The 27,001-nt window shown below is 49.9% G+C and overlaps 1 protein-coding gene across 9 annotated transcripts in view; it reads left to right on the top strand.

Annotated features, from left to right (window-relative positions):
* The window catches only part of ALS2CL (ALS2 C-terminal like), a 97,017-nt gene that overhangs the window by 55,625 nt on the left and 14,391 nt on the right, over positions 1-27,001 (top strand). For 7 of the 9 annotated variants that reach the window (XM_072154537.1, XM_072154536.1, XM_072154542.1 and 4 more), the window contains 10 exons: positions 4,254-4,352; positions 4,428-4,592; positions 4,665-4,776; positions 17,336-17,413; positions 17,564-17,688; positions 21,242-21,409; positions 24,431-24,518; positions 24,666-24,823; positions 25,485-25,553; positions 25,672-25,848. In XM_072154537.1, the coding sequence (XP_072010638.1) occupies positions 4,254-4,352; positions 4,428-4,592; positions 4,665-4,776; positions 17,336-17,413; positions 17,564-17,688; positions 21,242-21,409; positions 24,431-24,518; positions 24,666-24,823; positions 25,485-25,553; positions 25,672-25,848 (1,239 nt within the window). The remainder of the gene's footprint in view (positions 1-4,253; positions 4,353-4,427; positions 4,593-4,664; positions 4,777-17,335; positions 17,414-17,563; positions 17,689-21,241; positions 21,410-24,430; positions 24,519-24,665; positions 24,824-25,484; positions 25,554-25,671; positions 25,849-27,001) is intronic. The other 2 variants (XM_072154544.1, XM_072154545.1) reach the window with 1 other exon arrangement.

Consider the following 27,001-nt stretch of genomic DNA (forward strand, 5'->3'; position numbering starts at 1 on the left):
ATCCCCCATAACACTGACCTCCACATCCCCCCATAACACTGACCTCCACATCCCCCATAACACTGACCTCCACATCCCCCATAACACTGACCTCCACATCCCCCATAACACTGACCCGCACAGCCCCCATAACACTGACCTCCACATCCCCCCATAACACTGACCCCCACATCCCCCCATAACACTGACCCCCACATCCCCCCATAACACTGACCCCCACATCCCCCCCATAACACTGACCCCCACATCCCCCCATAACACTGACCCCCACATCCCCCCATAACACTGACCCCCACATCCCCCCATAACACTGACCCCCACATCCCCCCATAACACTGACCCCCACATCCCCCCATAACACTGACCCCCACATCCCCCATAACACTGACCCCCACATCCCCCCATAACACTGACCCCCACATCCCCCCATAACACTGACCTCCACATCCCCCCATAACACTGACCTCCACATCCCCCCATAACACTGACCCCCACATCCCCCATAACACTGACCCCCACATCCCCCCATAACACTGACCCCCACATCCCCCCATAACACTGACCTCCACATCCCCCATAACACTGACCCCCACATCCCCCCCATAACACTGACCCCCACATCCCCCATAACACTGACCTCCACATCCCCCATAACACTGACCCCCACATCCCCCATAACACTGACCTCCACATCCCCCCATAACACTGACCTCCACATCCCCCATAACACTGACCCCCACATCCCCCATAACACTGACCCCCACATCCCCCCATAACACTGCCCCCCACATCCCCCATAACACTGACCCCCACATCCCCCATAACACTGACCCCCACATCCCCCCATAACACTGACCTCCACATCCCCCCCATAACACTGACCTCCACATCCCCCCATAACACTGACCCCCACATTCCCCATAACACTGACCCCCACATTCCCCATAACACTGACCTCCACATCCCCCATAACACTGACCCCCACATCCCCCCCATAACACTGACCTCCACATCCCCCCCATAACACTGACCTCCACATCCCCCCATAACACTGACCTCCACATCCCCCATAACACTGACCCCCACATCCCCCCATAACACTGACCTCCACATCCCCCCATAACACTGACCCCCACATCCCCCCCATAACACTGACCTCCACATCCCCCCATAACACTGACCCCCACATCCCCCCATAACACTGACCTCCACATCCCCCCATAACACTGACCCCCACATCCCCCATAACACTGACCCCCACATCCCCCCATAACACTGACCTCCACATCCCCCCCATAACACTGACCCCCACATCCCCCCATAACACTGACCTCCACATCCCCCATAACACTGACCCCCACATCCCCCATAACACTGACCCCCACATCCCCCCATAACACTGACCTCCACATCCCCCCCATAACACTGACCTCCACATCCCCCCATAACACTGACCCCCACATTCCCCATAACACTGACCCCCACATTCCCCATAACACTGACCCCCACATCCTCCCATAACACTGCCCCCACATCCCCCATAACACTGACCTCCACATCCCCCCATAACACTGACCTCCACATCCCCCATAACACTGACCTCCACATCCCCCATAACACTGACCCCCACATCCCCCATAACACTGACCTCCACATCCCCCCATAACACTGACCTCCACATCCCCCATAACACTGACCCCCACATCCCCCCATAACACTGACCTCCACATCCCCCCATAACACTGACCTCCACATCCCCCCATAACACTGACCCCCCACATCCCCCATAACACTGACCTCCACATCCCCCCATAACACTGACCCCCACATCCCCCCATAACACTGACCCCCACATCCCCCCATAACACTGACCCCCACATCCCCCCATAACACTGACCCCCACATCCCCCCATAACACTGACCTCCACATCCCCCATAACACTGACCTCCACATCCCCAATAACACTGACCCCCACATCCCTCATAACACTGACCCCCACATCCCCCCATAACACTGACCTCCACATCCCCCATAACACTGACCCCCACATCCCCCCATAACACTGACCCCCACATCCCCCCATAACACTGACCCCCACATCCCCCATAACACTGACCTCCACATCCCCCATAACACTGACCTCCACATCCCCCATAACACTGACCCCCACATCCCCCATAACACTGACCTCCACATCCCCCATAACACTGACCTCCACATCCCCCATAACACTGACCCCCATATCCCCCATAACACTGACCCCCCACATCCCCCATAACACTGACCCCCACATCCCCCATAACACTGACCTCCAAATCCCCCATAACACTGACCCCCACATCCCCCCATAACACTGACCCCCACATCCCCCCATAACACTGACCCCCACATCCCCCCATAACACTGACCCCCACATCCCCCATAACACTGACCCCCACATCCCCCCCATAACACTGACCTCCACATCCCCCCCATAACACTGACCTCCACATCCCCCCATAACACTGACCCCCACATCCCCCCATAACACTGACCCCCACATTCCCCATAACACTGACCCCCACATCCCCCATAACACTGCCCCCCACATCCCCCCATAACACTGACCTCCACATTCCCCATAACACTGACCCCCACATCCCCCATAACACTGACCTCCACATCCCCCATAACACTGACCTCCACATCCCCCCATAACACTGACCACCACATCCCCCATAACACTGACCCCCACATCCTCCCATAACACTGACCTCCACATCCCCCCCATAACACTGACCTCCACATCCCCCCCATAACACTGACCTCCACATCCCCCCATAACACTGACCCCCACATCCCCCCATAACACTGACCCCCACATTCCCCATAACACTGACCCCCACATTCCCCATAACACTGACCCCCACATCCCCCCATAACACTGACCTCCACATCCCCCATAACACTGACCTCCACATACCCCATAACACTGACCCCCACATACCCCCATAACACTGACCCCCACATACCCCCCCATAACACTGACCTCCACATCCCCCATAACACTGACCTCCACACCCCCCATAACACTGACCTCCACATCCCCCCATAACACTGACCTCCACATCCCCCATAACACTGACCTCCACATCCCCCCATAACACTGACCCCCACATCCCCCCATAACACTGACCCCCACATCCCCCCATAACACTGACCTCCACATCCCCCATAACACTGACCTCCACATCCCCCCATAACACTGACCTCCACATCCCCCATAACACTGACCTCCACATCCCCCCATAACACTGACCCCCACATCCCCCCATAACACTGACCCCCCACAACATAACACTGACCCCCACATCCCCCATAACACTGACCCCCACATCCCCCCCATAACACTGACCCCCACATCCCCCCATAACACTGACCCCCACATCCCACCATAACACTGACCCCCACATCCCACCATAACACTGACCCCCACATCCCCCATAACACTGACCTCCACATCCCCCCCATAACACTGACCCCCACATCCCCCCATAACACTGACCCCCACATCCCACCATAACACTGACCCCCACATCCCACCATAACACTGACCTCCACATCCCCCATAACACTGACCCCCACATCCTCCCCATAACACTGACCTCCACATCCTCCCATAACACTGACCCCCACATCCCCCCATAACACTGACCTCCACATCCCCCATAACACTGACCTCCACATCCCCCATAACACTGACCTCCACATCCCCCATAACACTGACCCCCACATCCCCCATAACACTGACCTCCACATCCCCCATAACACTGACCTCCACATCCCCCCCATAACACTGACCCCCACATCCCCCCATAACACTGACCCCCACATCCCCCATAACACTGACCTCCACATCCCCCCATAACACTGACCTCCACATCCCCCCCATAACACTGACCCCCACATCCCCCCATAACACTGACCTCCACATCCCCCCATAACACTGACCCCCACATCCCCCCATAACACTAACCTCCACATCCCCCATAACACTGACCCCCACATCCCTCATAACACTGACCCCCACATCCCCCCATAACACTGACCCCCACATCCCCCCATAACACTGACCTCCACATCCCCCCATAACACTGACCTCCACATCCCCCCATAACACTGACCCCCACATCCCCCATAACACTGACCTCCACATCCCCCATAACACTGCCCCCCCCCCCCCCCCATGACTGGTGATGCTCGTGTCTTGCAGCTTTGGGATTTGTCTGATCCCGGACGCTTCGGGTGATCGATACGATTGTTATAAATGTCACTGGAGAAGCGGTGCCATCCAGGGGTACGGGATCTGTGAGTAAGTATTGGGGGGTCCCCCGTGCCCCCTGTACCTGGCGGGGGGTGTATAGTGAGGCCTCTCCGTATCCTGCAGGTTCGCGGATGAGTCGGTGTATAAGGGTTACTACAAGGATAACATGCGGCACGGATTTGGCGTCTTAGAGAACCAGGCGCCCCCCACAGGCCCCTCCTGGAAGTACACGGGAAACTGGCAGAGGGACAAGAGGTCGGGGTACGGAGTCTGGGAGAAGTCTGACAAGTAAGGGGCCCACAAGACTGCAGCTCTGGCTGTGACTAGAGAACAAAAAACAGAGTCATTCTCTTCCTGCAGCAGCGAGAGATACATCGGGATGTGGCAGGAGAACCAGAGGCACGGCCCCGGCATCGTCCTCCACAACACGGGGGCCTGTTACCAGGGGGGCTTCATCAGCAACAAACTGGTGGTAAGGAAGGAGTAACTGCCCCTAGTGGTGGTGTATAATGTGTATGTAGTGATCTCCTCCTAGTGGTGGTGTATAATGTGTATGTAGGGATCTCCCCCTAGTGGTGGTGTATAATCTGTATGTAGTGATCTCCTCCTAGTGGTGGTGTATAATCTGTATGTAGAGATCTCCTCCTAGTGGTGGTGTATAATCTGTATGTAGTGATCTCCTCCTAGTGGTGGTGTATAATCTGTATGTAGTGATCTCCTCCTAGTGGTGGTGTATAATCTGTATGTAGTGCTCTCCCCCTAGTGGTGGTGTATAATGTGTATGTAGTGATCTCCCCCTAGTGGTGGTGTATAATGTGTATGTAGTGATCTCCTCCTAGTGGTGATGTATAATCTGTATGTAGTGATCTCCTCCTAGTGGTGGTGTATAATCTGTATGTAGTGCTCTCCCCCTAGTGGTGGTGTATAATGTGTATGTAGTGATCTCCCCCTAGTGGTGGTGTATAATGTGTATGTAGTGATCTCCTCCTAGTGGTGGTGTATAATGTGTATGTAGTGATCTCCCCCTAGTGGTGGTGTATAATGTGTATGTAGTGATCTCCTCCTAGTGGTGGTGTATAATGTGTATGTAGTGATCTCCTCCTAGTGGTGGTGTATAATCTGTATGTAGTGATCTCCTCCTAGTGGTGGTGTATAATGTGTATGTAGTGATCTCCCCCTAGTGGTGATGTATAATGTGTATGTAGTGATCTCCCCCTAGTGGTGGTGTATAATGTGTATGTAGTGATCTCCCCCTAGTGGTGGTGTATAATCTGTATGTAGTGATCTCCTCCTAGTGGTGGTGTATAATCTGTATGTAGTGATCTCCCCCTAGTGGTGGTGTATAATCTGTATGTAGTGATCTCCCCCTAGTGGTGGTGTATAATGTGTATGTAGTGATCTCCCCCTAGTGGTGGTGTATAATGTGTATGTAGTGATCTCCCCCTAGTGGTGGTGTATAATCTGTATGTAATGATCTCCCCCTAGTGGTGGTGTATAATCTGTATGTAGTGATCTCCTCCTAGTGGTGGTGTATAATCTGTATGTAGTGATCTCCTCCTAGTGGTGGTGTATAATCTGTATGTAGTGATCTCCCCCTAGTGGTGGTGTATAATGTGTATGTAGTGATCTCCCCCTAGTGGTGGTGTATAATGTGTATGTAGTGATCTCCCCCTAGTGGTGGTGTATAATGTGTATGTAGTGAGCTCCTCCTAGTGGTGGTGTATAATCTGTATGTAGTGATCTCCCCCTAGTGGTGGTGTATAATGTGTATGTAGTGATCTCCCCCTAGTGGTGGTGTATAATCTGTATGTAGTGAGCTCCTCCTAGTGGTGGTGTATAATCTGTATGTAGTGATCTCCCCCTAGTGGTGGTGTATAATCTGTATGTAGTGATCTCCTCCTAGTGGTGGTGTATAATCTGTATGTGGTGATCTCCCCCTAGTGGTGTTGTATAATCTGTATGTAGTGATCTCCCCCTAGTGGTGGTGTATAATCAGTATGTAGTGATCTCCTCCTAGTGGTGGTGTATAATCTGTATGTAGTGATCTCCCCCTAGTGGTGGTGTATAATCTGTATGTAGTGATCTCCTCCTAGTGGTGGTGTATAATGTGTATGTAGTGATCTCCTCCTAGTGGTGGTGTATAATGTGTATGTAGTGATCTCCCACTAGTGGTGGTGTATAATGTGTATGTAGTGATCTCCTCCTAGTGGTGGTGTATAATATGTATGTAGTGATCTCCCCCTAGTGGTGGTGTATAATCTGTATGTGGTGATCTCCCCCTAGTGGTGTTGTATAATCTGTATGTAGTAATCTCCTCCTAGTGGTGGTGTATAATCAGTATGTAGTGATCTCCTCCTAGTGGTGGTGTATAATCTGTATGTAGTGATCTCCCCCTAGTGGTGGTGTATAATCTGTATGTAGTGATCTCCTCCTAGTGGTGGTGTATAATGTGTATGTAGTGATCTCCCCCTAGTGGTGGTGTATAATGTGTATGTAGTGACCTCCCCCTAGTGGTGGTGTATAATGTGTATGTAGTGATCTCCCCCTAGTGGTGGTGTATAATCTGTATGTAGTGATCTCCCCCTAGTGGTGGTGTATAATCTGTATGTAGTGATCTCCTCCTAGTGGTGGTGTATAATGTGTATGTAGTGATCTCCTCCTAGTGGTGGTGTATAATCTGTATGTAGTGATCTCCCCCTAGTGGTGGTGTATAATCTGTATGTAGTGATCTCCTCCTAGTGGTGGTGTATAATGTGTATGTAGTGATCTCCCCCTAGTGGTGGTGTATAATGTGTATGTAGTGACCTCCCCCTAGTGGTGGTGTATAATGTGTATGTAGTGATCTCCCCCTAGTGGTGGTGTATAATCTGTATGTAGTGATCTCCTCCTAGTGGTGGTGTATAATGTGTATGTAGTGATCTCCCCCTAGTGGTGGTGTATAATCTGTATGTAGTGATCTCCCCCTAGTGGTGGTGTATAATCTGTATGTAGTGATCTCCTCCTAGTGGTGGTGTATAATGTGTATGTAGTGATCTCCCCCTAGTGGTGGTGTATAATGTGTATGTAGTGATCTCCTCCTAGTGGTGGTGTATAATCTGTATGTAGTGACCTTCTCCTAGTGGTGGTGTATAATCTGTATGTAGTGATCTCCCCCTAGTGGTGGTGTATAATGTGTATGTAGTGATCTCCCCCTAGTGGTGGTGTATAATCTGTATGTAGTGATCTCCTCCTAGTGGTGGTGTATAATGTGTATGTAGTGATCTCCCCCTAGTGGTGGTGTATAATGTGTATGTAGTGATCTCCCCCTAGTGGTGGTGTATAATCTGTATGTAGTGATCTCCTCCTAGTGGTGGTGTATAATGTGTATGTAGTGATCTCCCCCTAGTGGTGGTGTATAATGTGTATGTAGTGATCTCCCCCTAGTGGTGGTGTATAATGTGTATGTAGTGATCTCCTCCTAGTGGTGGTGTATAATCTGTATGTAGTGATCTCCCCCTAGTGGTGGTGTATAATCTGTATGTAGTGATCTCCCCCTAGTGGTGGTGTATAATGTGTATGTAGTGATCTCCTCCTAGTGGTGGTGTATAATGTGTATGTAGTGATCTCCTCCTAGTGGTGGTGTATAATGTGTATGTAGTGATCTCCCCCTAGTGGTGGTGTATAATGTGTATGTAGTGATCTCCCCCTAGTGATGGTGTATAATGTGTATGTAGTGATCTCCTCCTAGTGGTGGTGTATAATGTGTATGTAGTGATCTCCTCCTAGTGGTGGTGTATAATCTGTATGTAGTGATCTCCTCCTAGTGGTGGTGTATAATCTGTATGTAGTGATCTCCTCCTAGTGGTGGTGTATAATGTGTATGTAGTGAGCTCCCCCTAGTGGTGGTGTATAATCTGTATGTAGTGATCTCCCCCTAGTGGTGGTGTATAATCTGTATGTAGTGATCTTCTCCTAGTGGTGGTGTATAATGTGTATGTAGTGATCTCCCCCTAGTGGTGGTGTATAATCTGTATGTAGTGATCTCCTCCTAGTGGTGGTGTATAATGTGTATGTAGTGATCTCCCCCTAGTGGTGGTGTATAATCTGTATGTAGTGATCTCCTCCTAGTGGTGGTGTATAATGTGTATGTAGTGAGCTCCCCCTAGTGGTGGTGTATAATCTGTATGTAGTGATCTCCCCCTAGTGGTGGTGTATAATGTGTATGTAGTGATCTCCCCCTAGTGGTGGTGTATAATGTGTATGTAGTGAGCTCCTCCTAGTGGTGGTGTATAATCTGTATGTAGTGAGCTCCTCCTAGTGGTGGTGTATAATGTGTATGTAGTGATCTCCCCCTAGTGGTGGTGTATAATGTGTATGTAGTGATCTCCCCCTAGTGGTGGTGTATAATCTGTATGTAGTGATCTCCTCCTAGTGGTGGTGTATAATGTGTATGTAGTGAGCTCCCCCTAGTGGTGGTGTATAATCTGTATGTAGTGATCTCCCCCTAGTGGTGGTGTATAATGTGTATGTAGTGATCTCCCCCTAGTGGTGGTGTATAATGTGTATGTAGTGATCTCCTCCTAGTGGTGGTGTATAATGTGTATGTAGTGATCTCCTCCTAGTGGTGGTGTATAATGTGTATGTAGTGATCTCCTCCTAGTGGTGGTGTATAATGTGTATGTAGTGAGCTCCTCCTAGTGGTGGTGTATAATCTGTATGTAGTGAGCTCCTCCTAGTGGTGGTGTATAATGTGTATGTAGTGATCTCCCCCTAGTGGTGGTGTATAATGTGTATGTAGTGATCTCCCCCTAGTGGTGGTGTATAATGTGTATGTAGTGATCTCCCCCTAGTGGTGGTGTATAATGTGTATGTAGTGATCTCCTCCTAGTGGTGGTGTATAATCTGTATGTAGTGATCTCCTCCTAGTGGTGGTGTATAATGTGTATGTAGTGATCTCCTCCTAGTGGTGGTGTATAATATGTATGTAGTGATCTCCTCCTAGTGGTGGTGTATAATATGTATGTAGTGATCTCCCCCTAGTGGTGGTGTATAATGTGTATGTAGTGATCTCCCCCTAGTGGTGGTGTATAATATGTATGTAGTGATCTCCCCCTAGTGGTGGTGTATAATGTGTATGTAGTGATCTCCCCCTAGTGGTGGTGTATAATGTGTATGTAGTGATCTCCTCCTAGTGGTGGTGTATAATGTGTATGTAGTGATCTCCTCCTAGTGGTGGTGTATAATGTGCATGTAGTGATCTTCCCCTAGTGGTGGTGTATAATGTGTATGTAGTAATCTCCCCCTAGTGGTGGTGTATAATGTGTATGTAGTGATCTCCTCCTAGTGGTGGTGTATAATGTGTATGTAGTGATCTTCCCCTAGTGGTGGTGTATAATGTGTATGTAGTGATCTTCCCCTAGTGGTGGTGTATAATGTGTATGTAGTAATCTCCCCCTAGTGGTGGTGTATAATGTGTATGTAGTGATCTCCTCCTAGTGGTGGTGTATAATGTGTATGTAGTGATCTCCCCCTAGTGGTGGTGTATAATGTGTATGTAGTGATCTTCCCCTAGTGGTGGTGTATAATGTGTATGTAGTGATCTTCCCCTAGTGGTGGTGTATAATGTGTATGTAGTGATCTCCCCCTAGTGGTGGTGTATAATCTGTATGTAGTGATCTCCCCCTAGTGGTGGTGTATAATGTGCATGTAGTGATCTTCCCCTAGTGGTGGTGTATAATGTGTATGTAGTGATCTCCCCCTAGTGGTGGTGTATAATATGTATGTAGTGATCTCCTCCTAGTGGTGGTGTATAATGTGTATGTAGTGATCTCCTCCTAGTGGTGGTGTATAATGTGTATGTAGTGATCTCCCCCTAGTGGTGGTGTATAATGTGTATGTAGTGATCTCCTCCTAGTGGTGGTGTATAATCTGTATGTAGTGAGCTCCTCCTAGTGGTGGTATATAATCTGTATGTAGTGAGCTCCCCCTAGTGGTGGTGTATAATCTGTATGTAGTGATCTCCTCCTAGTGGTGGTGTATAATCTGTATGTAGTGAGCTCCCCCTAGTGGTGGTGTATAATGTGTTTGTAGTGATCTCCCCCTAGTGGTGGTGTATAATGTGTATGTAGTGATCTCCTCCTAGTGGTGGTGTATAATGTGTATGTAGTGATCTCCTCCTAGTGGTGGTGTATAATGTGTATGTAGTGATCTCCGCCTAGTGGTGGTGTATAATGTGTATGTAGTGATCTCCTCCTAGTGGTGGTGTATAATGTGTATGTAGTGATCTCCTCCTAGTGGTGGTGTATAATCTGTATGTAGTGATCTCCTCCTAGTGGTGGTGTATAATCTGTATGTAGTGATCTCCTCCTAGTGGTGGTGTATAATCTGTATGTAGTGAGCTCCCCTAGTGGTGGTGTATAATGTGTATGTAGTGATCTCCTCCTAGTGGTGGTGTATAATCTGTATGTAGTGATCTCCTCCTAGTGGTGGTGTATAATGTGTATGTAGTGATCTCCCCCTAGTGGTGGTGTATAATGTGTATGTAGTGATCTCCCCCTAGTGGTGGTGTATAATCTGTATGTAGTTATCTCCCCCTAGTGGTGGTGTATAATCTGTATGTAGTGATCTCCTCCTAGTGGTGGTGTATAATGTGTATGTAGTAATCTCCCCCTAGTGGTGGTGTATAATGTGTATGTAGTGATCTCCTCCTAGTGGTGGTGTATAATCTGTATGTAGTGATCTCCTCCTAGTGGTGGTGTATAATGTGTATGTAGTGATCTCCTCCTAGTGGTGGTGTATAATGTGTATGTAGTGATCTCCTCCTAGTGGTGGTGTATAATCTGTATGTAGTGATCTCCCCCTAGTGGTGGTGTATAATCTGTATGTAGTGATCTCCTCCTAGTGGTGGTGTATAATGTGTATGTAGTGATCTCCCCCTAGTGGTGGTGTATAATGTGTATGTAGTGATCTCCTCCTAGTGGTGGTGTACAATATGTATGTAGTGATCTCCTCCTAGTGGTGATGTATAATGTGTATGTAGTGATCTCCCCCTAGTGGTGGTGTATAATGTGTATGTAGTGACCTCCCCCTAGTGGTGGTGTATAATGTGTATGTAGTGATCTCCTCCTAGTGGTGGTGTACAATATGTATGTAGTGATCTCCCCCTAGTGGTGATGTATAATGTGTATGTAGTGATCTCCTCCTAGTGGTGGTGTATAATGTGTATGTAGTGATCTCCCCCTAGTGGTGGTGTATAATGTGTATGTAGTGATCTCCTCCTAGTGGTGGTGTACAATATGTATGTAGTGATCTCCCCCTAGTGGTGATGTATAATGTGTATGTAGTGATCTCCCCCTAGTGGTGGTGTATAATGTGTATGTAGTGACCTCCCCCTAGTGGTGGTGTATAATCTGTATGTAGTGATCTCCTCCTAGTGGTGGTGTATAATGTGTATGTAGTAATCTCCCCCTAGTGGTGGTGTATAATGTGTATGTAGTGATCTCCCCCTAGTGGTGGTGTATAATCTGTATGTAGTGATCTCCCCCTAGTGGTGGTGTATAATCTGTATGTAGTGATCTCCTCCTAGTGGTGGTGTATAATCTGTATGTAGTGATCTCCCCCCTAGTGGTGGTGTATAATGTGTATGTAGTGAGCTCCCCCTAGTGGTGGTGTATTATCTGTATGTAGTGATCTCCCCCTAGTGGTGGTGTATAATGTGTATGTAGTGATCTCCCCCTAGTGGTGGTGTATAATCTGTATGTAGTGATCCCCCCTAGTGGTGGTGTATAATCTGTATGTAGTGATCTCCTCCTAGTGGTGGTGTATAATCTGTATGTAGTGATCTCCTCCTAGTGGTGGTGTATAATCTGTATGTAGTGATCTCCTCCTAGTGGTGGTGTATAATGTGTATGTAGTGATCTCCTCCTAGTGGTGGTGTATAATCTGTATGTAGTGATCTCCCCCTAGTGGTGGTGTATAATCTGTATGTAGTGATCTCCTCCTAGTGGTGGTGTATAATGTGTATGTAGTGATCTCCCCCTAGTGGTGGTGTATAATGTGTATGTAGTGATCTCCCCCTAGTGGTGGTGTATAATGTGTATGTAGTGATCTCCTCCTAGTGGTGGTGTATAATGTGTATGTAGTGATCTCCCCCTAGTGCTGGTGTATAATCTGTATGTAGTGATCTCCCCCTAGTGGTGGTGTATAATGTGTATGTAGTGACCTCCCCCTAGTGGTGGTGTATAATCTGTATGTAGTGATCTCCTCCTAGTGGTGGTGTATAATGTGTATGTAGTGATCTCCCCCTAGTGGTGGTGTATAATGTGTATGTAGTGATCTCCACCTAGTGGTGGTGTATAATCTGTATGTAGTGATCTCCTCCTAGTGGTGGTGTATAATCTGTATGTAGTGAGCTCCCCCTAGTGGTGGTGTATAATCTGTATGTAGTGATCTCCTCCTAGTGGTGGTGTATAATGTGTATGTAGTGATCTCCCCCTAGTGGTGGTGTATAATGTGTATGTAGTGATCTCCTCCTAGTGGTGGTGTATAATCTGTATGTAGTGATCTCCCCCTAGTGGTGGTGTATAATGTGTATGTAGTGATCTCCCCCTAGTGGTGGTATATAATGTGTATGTAGTGAGCTCCTCCTAGTGGTGATGTATAATGTGTATGTAGTGATCTCCTCCTAGTGGTGGTGTATAATCTGTATGTAGTGATCTCCTCCTAGTGGTGGTGTATAATCTGTATGTAGTGATCCCCCCCTAGTGGTGGTGTATAATGTGTATGTAGTGATCTCCTCCTAGTGGTGGTGTATAATCTGTATGTAGTGATCTCCCCCCTAGTGGTGGTGTATAATGTGTATGTAGTGAGCTCCCCCTAGTGGTGGTGTATTATCTGTATGTAGTGATCTCCCCCTAGTGGTGGTGTATAATGTGTATGTAGTGATCTCCACCTAGTGGTGGTGTATAATCTGTATGTAGTGATCTCCTCCTAGTGGTGGTGTATAATCTGTATGTAGTGATCTCCCCCTAGTGGTGGTGTATAATTTGTATGTAGTGATCTCCCCCCTAGTGGTGGTGTATAATGTGTATGTAGTGAGCTCCCCCTAGTGGTGGTGTATTATCTGTATGTAGTGATCTCCTCCTAGTGGTGGTGTATAATGTGTATGTAGTGATCTCCCCCTAGTGGTGGTGTATAATCTGTATGTAGTGATCTCCCCCTAGTGGTGGTGTATAATCTGTATGTAGTGAGCTCCCCCTAGTGGTGGTGTATAATCTGTATGTAGTGATCTCCCCCTAGTGGTGGTGTATAATGTGTATGTAGTTATCTCCCCCTAGTGGTGGTGTATAATCTGTATGTAGTGATATCCTCCTAGTGGTGGTGTATAATCTGTATGTAGTGATCTCCCCCTAGTGGTGGTGTATAATGTGTATGTAGTTATCTCCCCCTAGTGGTGGTGTATAATCTGTATGTAGTGATATCCTCCTAGTGGTGGTGTATAATCTGTATGTAGTGATCTCCCCCTAGTGGTGGTGTATAATGTGTATGTAGTGAGCTCCTCCTAGTGGTGATGTATAATGTGTATGTAGTGAGCTCCTCCTAGTGGTGGTGTATAATGTGTATGTAGTGATCTCCCCCTAGTGGTGGTGTATAATGTGTATGTAGTGATCTCCTCCTAGTGGTGGTGTATAATCTGTATGTAGTGAGCTCCTCCTAGTGGTGGTGTATAATGTGTATGTAGTGATCTCCTCCTAGTGGTGGTGTATAATGTGTATGTAGTGATCTCCTCCTAGTGGTGGTGTATAATGTGTATGTAATGATCTCCTCCTAGTGGTGGTGTATAATGTGTATGTAATGATCTCCTCCTAGTGGTGGTGTATAATGTGTATGTAATGATCTCCTCCTAGTGGTGGTGTATAAGCTGTATGTAGTGAGCTCCCCCTAGTGGTGGTGTATAATCTGTATGTAGTGATCTCCTCCTAGTGGTGGTGTATAATCTGTATGTAGTGATCCCCCCTAGTGGTGGTGTATAATCTGTATGTAGTGATCTCCTCCTAGTGGTGGTGTATAATGTGTATGTAGTGATCTCCCCCTAGTGGTGGTGTATAATGTGTATGTAGTGATCTCCTCCTAGTGGTGGTGTATAATGTGTATGTAGTGATCTCCCCCTAGTGGTGGTGTATAATCTGTATGTAGTGATCTCCTCCTAGTGGTGGTGTATAATCTGTATGTAGTGAGCTCCCCCTAGTGGTGGTGTATAATGTGTATGTAGTGATCTCCTCCTAGTGGTGGTGTATAATGTGTATGTAGTGAGCTCCCCCTAGTGGTGTATAATGTGTATGTAGTGATCTCCCCCTAGTGGTGGTGTATAATCTGTATGTAGTGATCTCCCCCTAGTGGTGGTGTATAATCTGTATGTAGTGAGCTCCCCCTAGTGGTGGTGTATAATGTGTATGTAGTGATCTCCCCCTAGTGGTGGTGTATAATCTGTATGTAGTGATCTCCCCCTAGTGGTGGTGTATAATCTGTATGTAGTGAGCTCCCCCTAGTGGTGGTGTATAATGTGTATGTAGTGATCTCCTCCTAGTGGTGGTGTATAATCTGTATGTAGTGAGCTCCCCCTAGTGGTGGTGTATAATGTGTATGTAGTGATCTCCCCCTAGTGGTGGTGTATAATCTGTATGTAGTGATCTCCCCCTACTGGTGGTGTATAATGTGTATGTAGTGAGCTCCCCCTAGTGGTGGTGTATAATGTGTATGTAGTAATCTCCCCCTAGTAGTGGTGTATAATCTGTATGTAGTGATCTCCCCCTAGTGATGGTGTATAATGTGTATGTAGTGATCTCCCCCTAGTGGTGGTGTATAATGTGTATGTAGTGATCTCCTCCTAGTGGTGGTGTATAATGTGTATGTAGTGATCTCCCCCTAGTGGTGGTGTATAATCTGTATGTAGTGATCTCCCCCTAGTGGTGGTGTATAATCTGTATGTAGTGAGCTCCCCCTAGTGGTGGTGTATAATCTGTATGTAGTGATCTCCCCCTAGCGGTGGTGTATAATCTGTATGTAGTGATCTCCCCCTAGTGGTGGTGTATAATGTGTATGTAGTGATCTCCTCCTAGTGGTGCTGTATAATGTGTATGTAGTGAGCTCCTCCTAGTGGTGGTGTATAATCTGTATGTAGTGAGCTCCCCCTAGTGGTGGTGTATAATCTGTATGTAGTGATCTCCTCCTAGTGGTGGTGTATAATCTGTATGTAGTGAGCTCCCCCTAGTGGTGGTGTATAATGTGTATGTAGTGATCTCCCCCTAGTGGTGGTGTATAATCTGTATGTAGTGATCTCCTCCTAGTGGTGGTGTATAATGTGTATGTAGTGATCTCCCCCTAGTGGTGGTGTATAATCTGTATGTAGTGATCTCCCCCTAGTGGTGGTGTATAATGTGTATGTAGTGATCTCCCCCTAGTGGTGGTGTATAATCTGTATGTAGTGATCTCCCCCTAGTGGTGGTGTATAATCTGTATGTAGTGATCTCCTCCTAGTGGTGGTGTATAATGTGTATGTAGTGATCTCCCCCTAGTGGTGGTGTATAATGTGTATGTAGTGATCTCCCCCTAGTGGTGGTGTATAATCTGTATGTAGTGATCTCCCCCTAGTGGTGGTGTATAATGTGTATGTAGTGATCTCCCCCTAGTGGTGGTGTATAATGTGTATGTAGTGATCTCCTCCTAGTGGTGGTGTATAATGTGTATGTAGTGATCTCCCCCTAGTGGTGGTGTATAATCTGTATGTAGTGATCTCCTCCTAGTGGTGGTGTATAATGTGTATGTAGTGATCTCCTCCTAGTGGTGGTGTATAATGTGTATGTAGTGATCTCCTCCTAGTGGTGGTGTATAATGTGTATGTAGTGATCTCCCCCTAGTGGTGGTGTATAATGTGTATGTAGTGATCTCCTCCTAGTGGTGGTGTATAATGTGTATGTAGTGATCTCCCCCTAGTGGTGGTGTATAATCTGTATGTAGTGATCTCCTCCTAGTGGTGGTGTATAATGTGTATGTAGTGATCTCCACCTAGTGGTGGTGTATAATCTGTATGTAGTGATCTCCCCCTAGTGGTGGTGTATAATGTGTATGTAGTGATCTCCCCCTAGTGGTGGTGTATAATGTGTATGTAGTGAGCTCCCCCTAGTGGTGGTGTATAATGTGTATGCAGTGATCTCCTCCTAGTGGTGGTGTATAATGTGTATGTAGTGATCTCCTCCTAGTGGTGGTGTATAATCTGTATGTAGTGATCTCCTCCTAGTGGTGGTGTATAATCTGTATGTAGTGATCTCCTCCTAGTGGTGGTGTATAATCTGTATGTAGTGAGCTCCCCCTAGTGGTGGTGTATAATGTGTATGTAGTGATCTCCTCCTAGTGGTGGTGTATAATCTGTATGTAGTGATCTCCTCCTAGTGGTGGTGTATAATCTGTATGTAGTGAGCTCCCCCTAGTGGTGGTGTATAATGTGTATGTAGTGAGCTCCCCCTAGTGGTGGTGTATAATGTGTATGCAGTGATCTCCTCCTAGTGGTGGTGTATAATGTGTATGTAGTGATCTCCTCCTAGTGGTGGTGTATAATCTGTATGTAGTGATCTCCCCCTAGTGGTGGTGTATAATGTGTATGTAGTGATCTCCTCCTAGTGGTGGTGTATAATCTGTATGTAGTGAGCTCCCCCTAGTGGTGGGGTATAATGTGTATGTAGTGATCTCCTCCTAGTGGTGGTGTATAATCTGTATGTAGTGAGCTCCCCCTAGTGGTGGTGTATAATGTGTATGTAGTGATCTCCCCCTAGTGGTGGTGTATAATGTGTATGTAGTGATCTCCTCCTAGTGGTGGTGTATAATGTGTATGTAGTGATCTCCTCCTAGTGGTGGTGTATAATGTGTATGTAGTGATCTCCCCCTAGTGGTGGTGTATAATGTGTATGTAGTGATCTCCCCCTAGTGGTGGTGTATAATGTGTATGTAGTGAGCTCCCCCTAGTGGTGGTGTATAATCTGTGTATATTGATCTCCCAGGGTCCGGGTGTCCTGATTACAGAAGATAACACCCTGTACGAGGGCGCGTTCACTGAGGATTGTCTCTTATCTGGGAAGGTTTGTGTCTTGCTCTTCTATTTTGGGCTGCTCTCTGTTAGTCCTCTCTGTAGTTCTGAATTTCTACTCCTGAACCAGGGAGCCCTGTATGAACACTTGTTTGGGTTCGCTTATGCCCCTCCCACAATGTATATTTCTTCTTCTTTACAGGGAAAACTCACCTTCTCTAACGGCTTCACTCTGGTGGGAACCTTCAATAAGACGACGCACAGCGGCCTCCAGACCCAGGGGGTCCTCAGCACCGACCACCAGGACGAGACCCTACAGAGGAAATTGTGAGTAATCAGTAAGTGGAGCGCCACCTAGTGGTGAGGAGGTTACTGATATATCCCAGTTATACAGCGCCACCTAGTGGTGAGGAGGTCACTGATATATCCCAGTTATACAGCGCCACCTAGTGGTGAGGAGATTACTGATATATACCAGTTATACGGCGCCACCTAGTGGTGAGGAGGTTACTGATATATCCCAGTTATACAGCGCCACCTAGTGGGGAGGAGGTTACTGATATATCCCAGTTATACAGCGCCACCTAGTGGTGAGGAGGTTACTGATATATCCCAGTTATACAGCGCCACCTAGTGGGGAGGAGGTTACTGATATATCCCCGTTATACAGCGCCACCTAGTGGTGAGGAGGAGGTTACTGATATATCCCAGTTATACAGCGCCACCTAGTGGTGAGGAGGTTACTGATATATCCCAGTTATACAGCGCCACCTAGTGGGGAGGAGGTCACTGATATATCCCAGTTATACAGCGCCACCTAGTGGTGAGGAGGTCACTGATATATCCCAGTTATACAGCGCCACCTAGTGGTGAGGAGGTTACTGATATATCCCAGTTATACAGCGCCACCTAGTGGTGAGGAGGTTACTGATATACCCCAGTTATACAGCGCCACCTAGTGGTGAGGAGGTCACTGATATATCCCAGTTATACAGCGCCACCTAGTGGTGAGGAGGTTACTGATATATCCCAGTTATACAGTGCCACCTAGTGGTGAGGAGGTTACTGATATATCCCAGTTATACAGCGCCACCTAGTGGTGAGGAGGTTACTGATATATCCCCGTTATACAGCGCCACCTAGTGGGGAGGAGATCACTGATATATCCCAGTTATACAGCGCCACCTAGTGGTGAGGAGAATACTGATATATCCCAGTTATACAGCGCCACCTAGTGGGGAGGAGGTTACTGATATATCCCAGTTATACAGCGCCACCTAGTGGTGAGGAGGATACTGATATATCCCAGTTATACAGCGCCACCTAGTGGAGAGGAGGTTACTGATATATCCCAGTTATACAGCGCCACCTAGTGGGGAGGAGGTCACTGATATATCCCAGTTATACAGCGCCACCTAGTGGTGAGGAGGTCACTGATATATCCCAGTTATACAGCGCCACCTAGTGGTGAGGAGGTCACTGATATATCCCAGTTATACAGCGCCACCTAGTGGTGAGGAGGTTACTGATATATCCCAGTTATACAGCGCCACCTAGTGGTGAGGAGGTTACTGATATACCCCAGTTATACAGCGCCACCTAGTGGTGAGGAGGTCACTGATATATCCCAGTTATACAGCGCCACCTAGTGGTGAGGAGGTTACTGATATATCCCAGTTATACAGTGCCACCTAGTGGTGAGGAGGTTACTGATATATCCCAGTTATACAGCGCCACCTAGTGGTGAGGAGGTTACTGATATATCCCCGTTATACAGCGCCACCTAGTGGGGAGGAGATCACTGATATATCCCAGTTATACAGCGCCACCTAGTGGTGAGGAGAATACTGATATATCCCAGTTATACAGCGCCACCTAGTGGGGAGGAGGTTACTGATATATCCCAGTTATACAGCGCCACCTAGTGGTGAGGAGGTTACTGATATATCCCAGTTATACAGCGCCACCTAGTGGGGAGGAGGTCACTGATATATCCCAGTTATACAGCGCCACCTAGTGGGGAGGAGGTCACTGATATATCCCAGTTATACAGCGCCACCTAGTGGGGAGGAGGTTACTGATATACCCCAGTTATACAGCGCCACCTAGTGGTGAGGAGGTCACTGATATATCCCAGTTATACAGCGCCACCTAGTGGTGAGGAGGTCACTGATATATCCCAGTTATACAGCGCCACCTAGTGGGGAGGAGGTCACTGATATATCCCAGTTATACAGCGCCACCTAGTGGGGAGGAGATCACTGATATATACCAGTTATACAGCGCCACCTAGTGGTGAGGAGGTTACTGATATATCCCAGTTATACAGCGCCACCTAGTGGGGAGGAGGTTACTGATATATCCCAGTTATACAGCGCCACCTAGTGGGGAGGAGGTCACTGATATATCCCAGTTATACAGCGCCACCTAGTGGTGAGGAGGTCACTGATATATCCCAGTTATACAGCGCCACCTAGTGGGGAGGAGGTTACTGATATATCCCAGTTATACAGCGCCACCTAGTGGTGAGGAGGTTACTGATATATCCCAGTTATACAGCGCCACCTAGTGGGGAGGAGGTTACTGATATACCCCAGTTATACAGCGCCACCTAGTGGTGAGGAGGAGGTTACTGATATATCCCAGTTATACGGCGCCACCTAGTGGGGAGGAGAATACTGATATATCCCAGTTATACAGCGCCACCTAGTGGAGAGGAGGTTACTGATATATCCCAGTTATACAGCGCCACCTAGTGGTGAGGAGATCATTGATATATCCCAGTTATACAGCGCCACCTAGTGGTGAGGAGGTTACTGATATATCCCAGTTATACAGCGCCACCTAGTGGAGAGGAGATCACTGATATATCCCAGTTATACAGCGCCACCTAGTGGTGAGGAGGTCACTGATATATCCCAGTTATACAGCGCCACCTAGTGGTGAGGAGGTTACTGATATATCCCAGTTATACAGCGCCACCTAGTGGGGAGGAGATCACTGATATATCCCAGTTATACAGCGCCACCTAGTGGTGAGGAGGTTACTGATATATACCAGTTATACAGCGCCACCTAGTGGGGAGGAGGTTACTGATATATACCAGTTATACAGCGCCACCTAGTGGGGAGGAGATCACTGATATATCCCAGTTATACAGCGCCACCTAGTGGTGAGGAGGTTACTGATATATCCCAGTTATACAGCGCCACCTAGTGGGGAGGAGGTTACTGATATATCCCAGTTATACAGCGCCACCTAGTGGTGAGGAGGTTACTGATATATCCCAGTTATACAGCGCCACCTAGTGGGGAGGAGGTTACTGATATACCCCAGTTATACAGCGCCACCTAGTGGTGAGGAGGGTACTGATATATCCCAGTTATACAGCGCCACCTAGTGGTGAGGAGGAGATCACTGATATATCCCAGTTATACAGCGCCACCTAGTGGTGAGGAGGTTACTGATATATCCCAGTTATACAGCGCCACCTAGTGGTGAGGAGGTTACTGATATATCCCAGTTATACAGCGCCACCTAGTGGTGAGGAGAATACTGATATATCCCAGTTATACAGCGCCACCTAGTGGTGAGGAGGTTACTGATATATCCCAGTTATACAGCGCCACCTAGTGGTGAGGAGGTTACTGATATATCCCAGTTATACAGCGCCACCTAGTGGTGAGGAGGTTACTGATATATCCCAGTTATACAGTGCCACCTAGTGGTGAGGAGGTTACTGATATATCCCAGTTATACAGCGCCACCTAGTGGTGATTCCACCATCCATGTAAATCCATGGTCTCTTCTCTGCCTGGTGGTCAGGGTCTTCCTGATATAACCTCCATAGGGGGCGCTCTGTCCCTTCTCTCCCCCGCAGTCAGTTTGGCTCCGGCTCATTCCCGGTGGAGGAGCGCTGGCAGGGAATATTCCAGCAGTTCCACAATTACCTGGAATCCGGATGTAAGAGAGAAATGGAGGAAGTGTTCCTGGGATTCCACGTCCGCTCCAGCAAGAAGAAGTCTCAGGATTATCTGTACTGTCAGAGGTGAGTGGATAATAATAGCGTATAATAGTGCGGAGGAATAGAATGTATAAGCGGCCATGGACCTGCAGCGCCTCATGGACGCCAAGCGCTGCTCCGTTATTACATCTACTTATTACTGACGCATTTCAGGACAAAAACACTAATAACTATATACAATTAGTGTCTCTGTTGCTCAAGCATGAGGCGGGGACAAGGCACGTGGCGGGGAGGCTGGATGTTGGTATCTCTGTTGCTCGGGCACGTGGCGGGGAGGCTGGATGTTGGTATCTCTGTTGCTCGGGCACGTGGCGGGGAGGCTGGATGTTGGTATCTCTGTTGCTCGGGCACGTGGCGGGGAGGCTGGATGTTAGTATCTCTGTTGCTCAGGCACGTGGCTGGGAGGCTGGATGTTACTGTCTCTGTGGCTCGGGCATGTGGCCGTGAGGCTGGATGTTACTGTCTCTGTTGCTCGGACACATGGCGGGTAGGCTGGATGTTAGCATCTCTGTTGCTCGGGAACGTGGCCGTGAGGCTGGATGTTACGGTCTCTGTTACTCGGGCACGTGGGGGGGAGGCTGGATGTTGGTATCTCTGTGGCTCGGGCACGTGGCCGTGAGGCTGGATGTTACGGTCTCTGGGGCTCGGGCACGTGGCCGTGAGGCTGGATGTTACGGTCTCTGGGGCTCGGGCACGTGGCGGGGAGGCTGGATGTTACGGTCTCTGGGGCTCGGGCACGTGGCCGTGAGGCTGGATGTTACGGTCTCTGGGGCTCGGGCACGTGGCCGTGAGGCTGGATGTTACGGTCTCTGGGGCTCGGGCACGTGGCGGGGAGGCTGGATGTTACTGTCTCTGTGGCTCGGGCACGTGGTGGGGAGGCTGGATGTTACTGTCTCTGTGGCTCGGGCACGTGGTGGGGAGGCTGGATGTTACTGTCTCTGTGGCTCGGGCACGTGGCGGGGAGGCTGGATGTTACTGTCTCTGTGGCATGGGCACGTGGTGGGGAGGCTGGATGTTACTGTCTCTGTGGCTCGGGCACGTGGTGGGGAGGCTGGATGTTACTGTCTCTGTTGCTCGGGCACGTGGTGGGGAGGCTGGATGTTACGGTCTCTGTGGCTCGGGCACGAGGCTGGGAGGCTGGATGTTAGGATCTCTGTTGCTCGGGCACGTGGCTGGGAGGCTGGATGTTACTGTCTCTGTGGCTCGGGCACGTGGCGGGGAGGCTGGATGTTACTGTCTCTGTGGCTCGGGCACGTGGCGGGGAGGCTGGATGTTACTGTCTCTGTGGCTCGGGCACGTGGTGGGGAGGCTGGATGTTACTGTCTCTGTGGCTCGGGCACGTGGTGGGGAGGCTGGATGTTACTGTCTCTGTTGCTCGGGCACGTGGGGGGGAGGCTGGATGTTAGTATCTCTTTGGCTCGGGCACGTGGCGAGGAGGCTGGATGTTACTATCTCTGTGGCTCGGGCACGTGGTGGGGAGGCTGGATGTTACTGTCTCTGTGGCTCTGGCACGTGGCAGGGAGGCTGGATGTTACTGTCTCTGTGGCTCGGGCACGTGGCAGGGAGGCTGGATGTTGCTGTCTCTGTTGCTCGGGCACGTGGTGGGGAGGCTGGATGTTACTGTCTCTGTGGCTCGGGCACGTGGTGGGGAGGCTGGATGTTACTGTCTCTGTGGCTCGGGCACGTGGTGGGGAGGCTGGATGTTACGGTCTCTGTGGCTCGGGCACGTGGCTGGGAGGCTGGATGTTACTGTCTCTGTGGCTCGGGCACGTGGTGGGGAGGCTGGATGTTACGGTCTCTGTGGCTTGGGCACGTGGTGGGGAGGCTGGATGTTACTGTCTCTGTGGCTCGGGCACGTGGCTGGGAGGCTGGATGTTTGTATCTCTGTGGCTCGGGCACGTGGTGGGGAGGCTGGATGTTACTGTCTCTGTGGCTTGGGCACGTGGTGGGGAGGCTGGATGTTACTGTCTCTGTGGCTCGGGCACGTGGCTGGGAGGCTGGATGTTTGTATCTCTGTGGCTCGGGCACGTGGCGGGGAGGCTGGATGTTACTGTCTCTGTGGCTCGGGCACGTGGTGGGGAGGCTGGATGTTACTGTCTCTGTGGCTCGGGCACGTGGTGGGGAGGCTGGATGTTACTGTCTCTGTGGCTCGGGCACGTGGCGGGGAGGCTGGATGTTACTGTCTCTGTGGCATGGGCACGTGGTGGGGAGGCTGGATGTTACTGTCTCTGTGGCTCGGGCACGTGGTGGGGAGGCTGGATGTTACTGTCTCTGTTGCTCGGGCACGTGGTGGGGAGGCTGGATGTTACGGTCTCTGTGGCTCGGGCACGTGGTGGGGAGGCTGGATGTTACTGTCTCTGTGGCTCGGGCACGTGGTGGGGAGGCTGGATGTTACGGTCTCTGTGGCTCGGGCACGTGGCTGGGAGGCTGGATGTTACTGTCTCTGTGGCTCTGGCACGTGGCAGGGAGGCTGGATGTTACTGTCTCTGTGGCTCGGGCACGTGGCAGGGAGGCTGGATGTTGCTGTCTCTGTTGCTCGGGCACGTGGTGGGGAGGCTGGATGTTACTGTCTCTGTGGCTCGGGCACGTGGTGGGGAGGCTGGATGTTACTGTCTCTGTGGCTCGGGCACGTGGTGGGGAGGCTGGATGTTACGGTCTCTGTGGCTCGGGCACGTGGCTGGGAGGCTGGATGTTACTGTCTCTGTGGCTCGGGCACGTGGTGGGGAGGCTGGATGTTACGGTCTCTGTGGCTTGGGCACGTGGTGGGGAGGCTGGATGTTACTGTCTCTGTGGCTCGGGCACGTGGCTGGGAGGCTGGATGTTTGTATCTCTGTGGCTCGGGCACGTGGTGGGGAGGCTGGATGTTACTGTCTCTGTGGCTTGGGCACGTGGTGGGGAGGCTGGATGTTACTGTCTCTGTGGCTCGGGCACGTGGCTGGGAGGCTGGATGTTTGTATCTCTGTGGCTCGGGCACGTGGCGGGGAGGCTGGATGTTACTGTCTCTGTGGCTCAGGCACGTGGAGGTGACGCCCCTTGTGTTCTCAGGGGCGGTGAGAAGGACACGGAGACGATTGAGGACGTTCTGAAGACGCTGAGTCTGGAGTCACAATCTCTGACGAGTTTCCTGGAGAAGGTAAAGTCTCTTAAAGGGACATTTCCCCCGGATGTTTGGCTCCTCCCCCATTCATGTCAGTTGATACCCAATTGGTCAGATGGGCGTGTCCTGCAGTGGGCGGGGCCTCCGTGGCTATACTCCGGTGATCTCCTCTCTGTATTGCAGGCCCTGGACACGTCCCATCATCCCCTGAAGAAGGTGCTGAAGCTGCTGCTGCTGGTGTTTCAGGCCACGTACTCCGGACTCGGGGCCAACCTGCACCTCGTGGCCATGGCCCGGGAGGAGGTCCTGCACTACGGCCGCAAGCTGTGGGAGCTCCTCAGGTCTCCATGCCTGGCAGCTAGGGGGTTAATGGCAGTGTCCCTGGTGTCTACTAGATGTATCCCCATTGTTGTGCATTTGGGGGTTTATTGAGATAATCCCTGGTGTGCGGGGGAGGGGGGGGGTTAGGAATATAATCCCTGGTGTGCAGGGGGGGGGGGGGGGATATAATCCCTGGTGTGCAGGGGGGGGGGGGGGATATAATCCCTGGTGTGCAGGGGGGGGGGGGGTAGGGATATAATCCCTGGTGTGCAGGGGGGGGGGGGTAGGGATATAATCCCTGGTGTGCAGGGGGGGGGGTAGGGATATAATCCCTGGTGTGCAGGGGGGGGTAGGGATATAATCCCTGGTGTGCAGGGGGGGGGGTAGGGATATAATCCCTGGTGTGCAGGGGGGGGGGGTCAGTGATATAATCCCTGGTGTGTGGGGGGGTTAGTGATATAATCCCTGGTGTGTGGGGGGGTTAGTGATATAATCCCTGGTGTGCAGGAGGGGGGGGGGGTTAGGGATATAATCTCTGGTGTGCAGGGGGGGGGGTAGGGATATAATCCCTGGTGTGCGGGAAGGGAGGTAAGTGATATAGTCCCTGGTGTGTGGGGGGTTAGTGATATAATCCCTGGTGTGCGGGGGGGGTTAGTGATGTCTATCCTCTCTCTCTCTCAGAGCAATACTCGCCATGAAATCAGAAAGAAACATCCAACACCTCTCTAGGGGAGCAGATGATGAGATGAGGTAAAACTACCCCTGATTAATCCACATTATCCAGTGGGGGAGGGGAGGGGGGGGGGTCTGTAAGGGCGCAGGGGCAGATACTCCTCTCTATATCCCGTGTATAACTTCTATATTTCAGTGAGGACCTGAACCCGTTCACCGTCATCCTCCCCGCAATCCTGCCCCGATTCCACCCCGACCTCTTCATGCTCTACATGTTGTATCAGGAGCAGGAGGACGCCCTCTACTGGCAGGGAATAGTGCGCCTGGGGCACCTGACCGACACCAAACTGCTGGAGTTTCTGGATGTACAGAAGTGAGTATACAGACAACATGGCTGATAACAGAGAGTAATAGATTGTATCCCCCCTGTACAGTCTCCTCTCCCCGGGTGTAATGGCTGATAACAGAGAGTAATAGATTGTATCCCCTGTACAGTCTCCTCTCCCCGGGGTGTAATGGCTGATAACAGAGAGTAATAGATTGTATCCCCCCCTGTACAGTCTCCTCTCCCCGGGGTGTAATGGCTGATAACAGAGAGTAATAGATTGTATCCCCCTGTACAGTCTCCTCTCCCCGGGATGTAATGGCTGATAACAGAGAGTAATAGATTGTATCCCCCCTGTACAGTCGGGATGTAATGGCTGATAACAGAGAGTAATAGATTGTATCCCCCCCCTGTACAGTCTCCTCCCCCCGGGATGTAATGGCTGATAACAGAGAGTAATAGATTGTATCCCCCCTGTACAGTCTCCTCTCCCCGGGGTGTAATGGCTGATAACAGAGAGTAATAGATTGTATCCCCCCCTGTACAGTCTCCTCTCCCCGGGATGTAATGGCTGATAACAGAGAGTAATAGATTGTATCCCCCTGTACAGTCTCCTCTCCCCGGGGTGTAATGGCTGATAACAGAGAGTAATAGATTGTATCCCCCCCCCTGTACAGTCTCCTCTCCCCGGGATGTAATGGCTGATAACAGAGAGTAATAAATTGTACCCCCCCCCCCCTGTACAGTCTCCTCTCCCCGGGATGTAATGGCTGATAACAGAGAGTAATAGATTGTATCCCCCCCCTGTACAGTCTCCTCTCCCCGGGATGTAATGGCTGATAACAGAGAGTAATAGATTGTATCCCCCCCTGTACAGTCTCCTCTCCCCGGGGTGTAATGGCTGATAACAGAGAGTAATAGAATTGTATCCCCCTGTACAGTCTCCTCTCCCCGGATGTAATGGCTGATAACAGAGATTAATAGATTGTATCCCCCTGTACAGTCTCCTCTCCCCGGGATGTAATGGCTGATAACAGAGATTAATAGATTGTATCCCCTGTACAGTCTCCTCTCCCCGGGGTGTAATGGCTGATAACAGAGAGTAATAGATTGTATCCCCCCTGTACAGTCTCCTCTCCCCGGGATGTAATGGCTGATAACAGAGAGTAATAGTTGTATCCCCTGTACAGTCTCCTCTCCC

The sequence above is a fragment of the Engystomops pustulosus genome, chromosome 5, assembly GCF_040894005.1.
Source record: "Engystomops pustulosus chromosome 5, aEngPut4.maternal, whole genome shotgun sequence".
Lineage (NCBI taxonomy): Eukaryota > Metazoa > Chordata > Amphibia > Anura > Leptodactylidae > Engystomops > Engystomops pustulosus.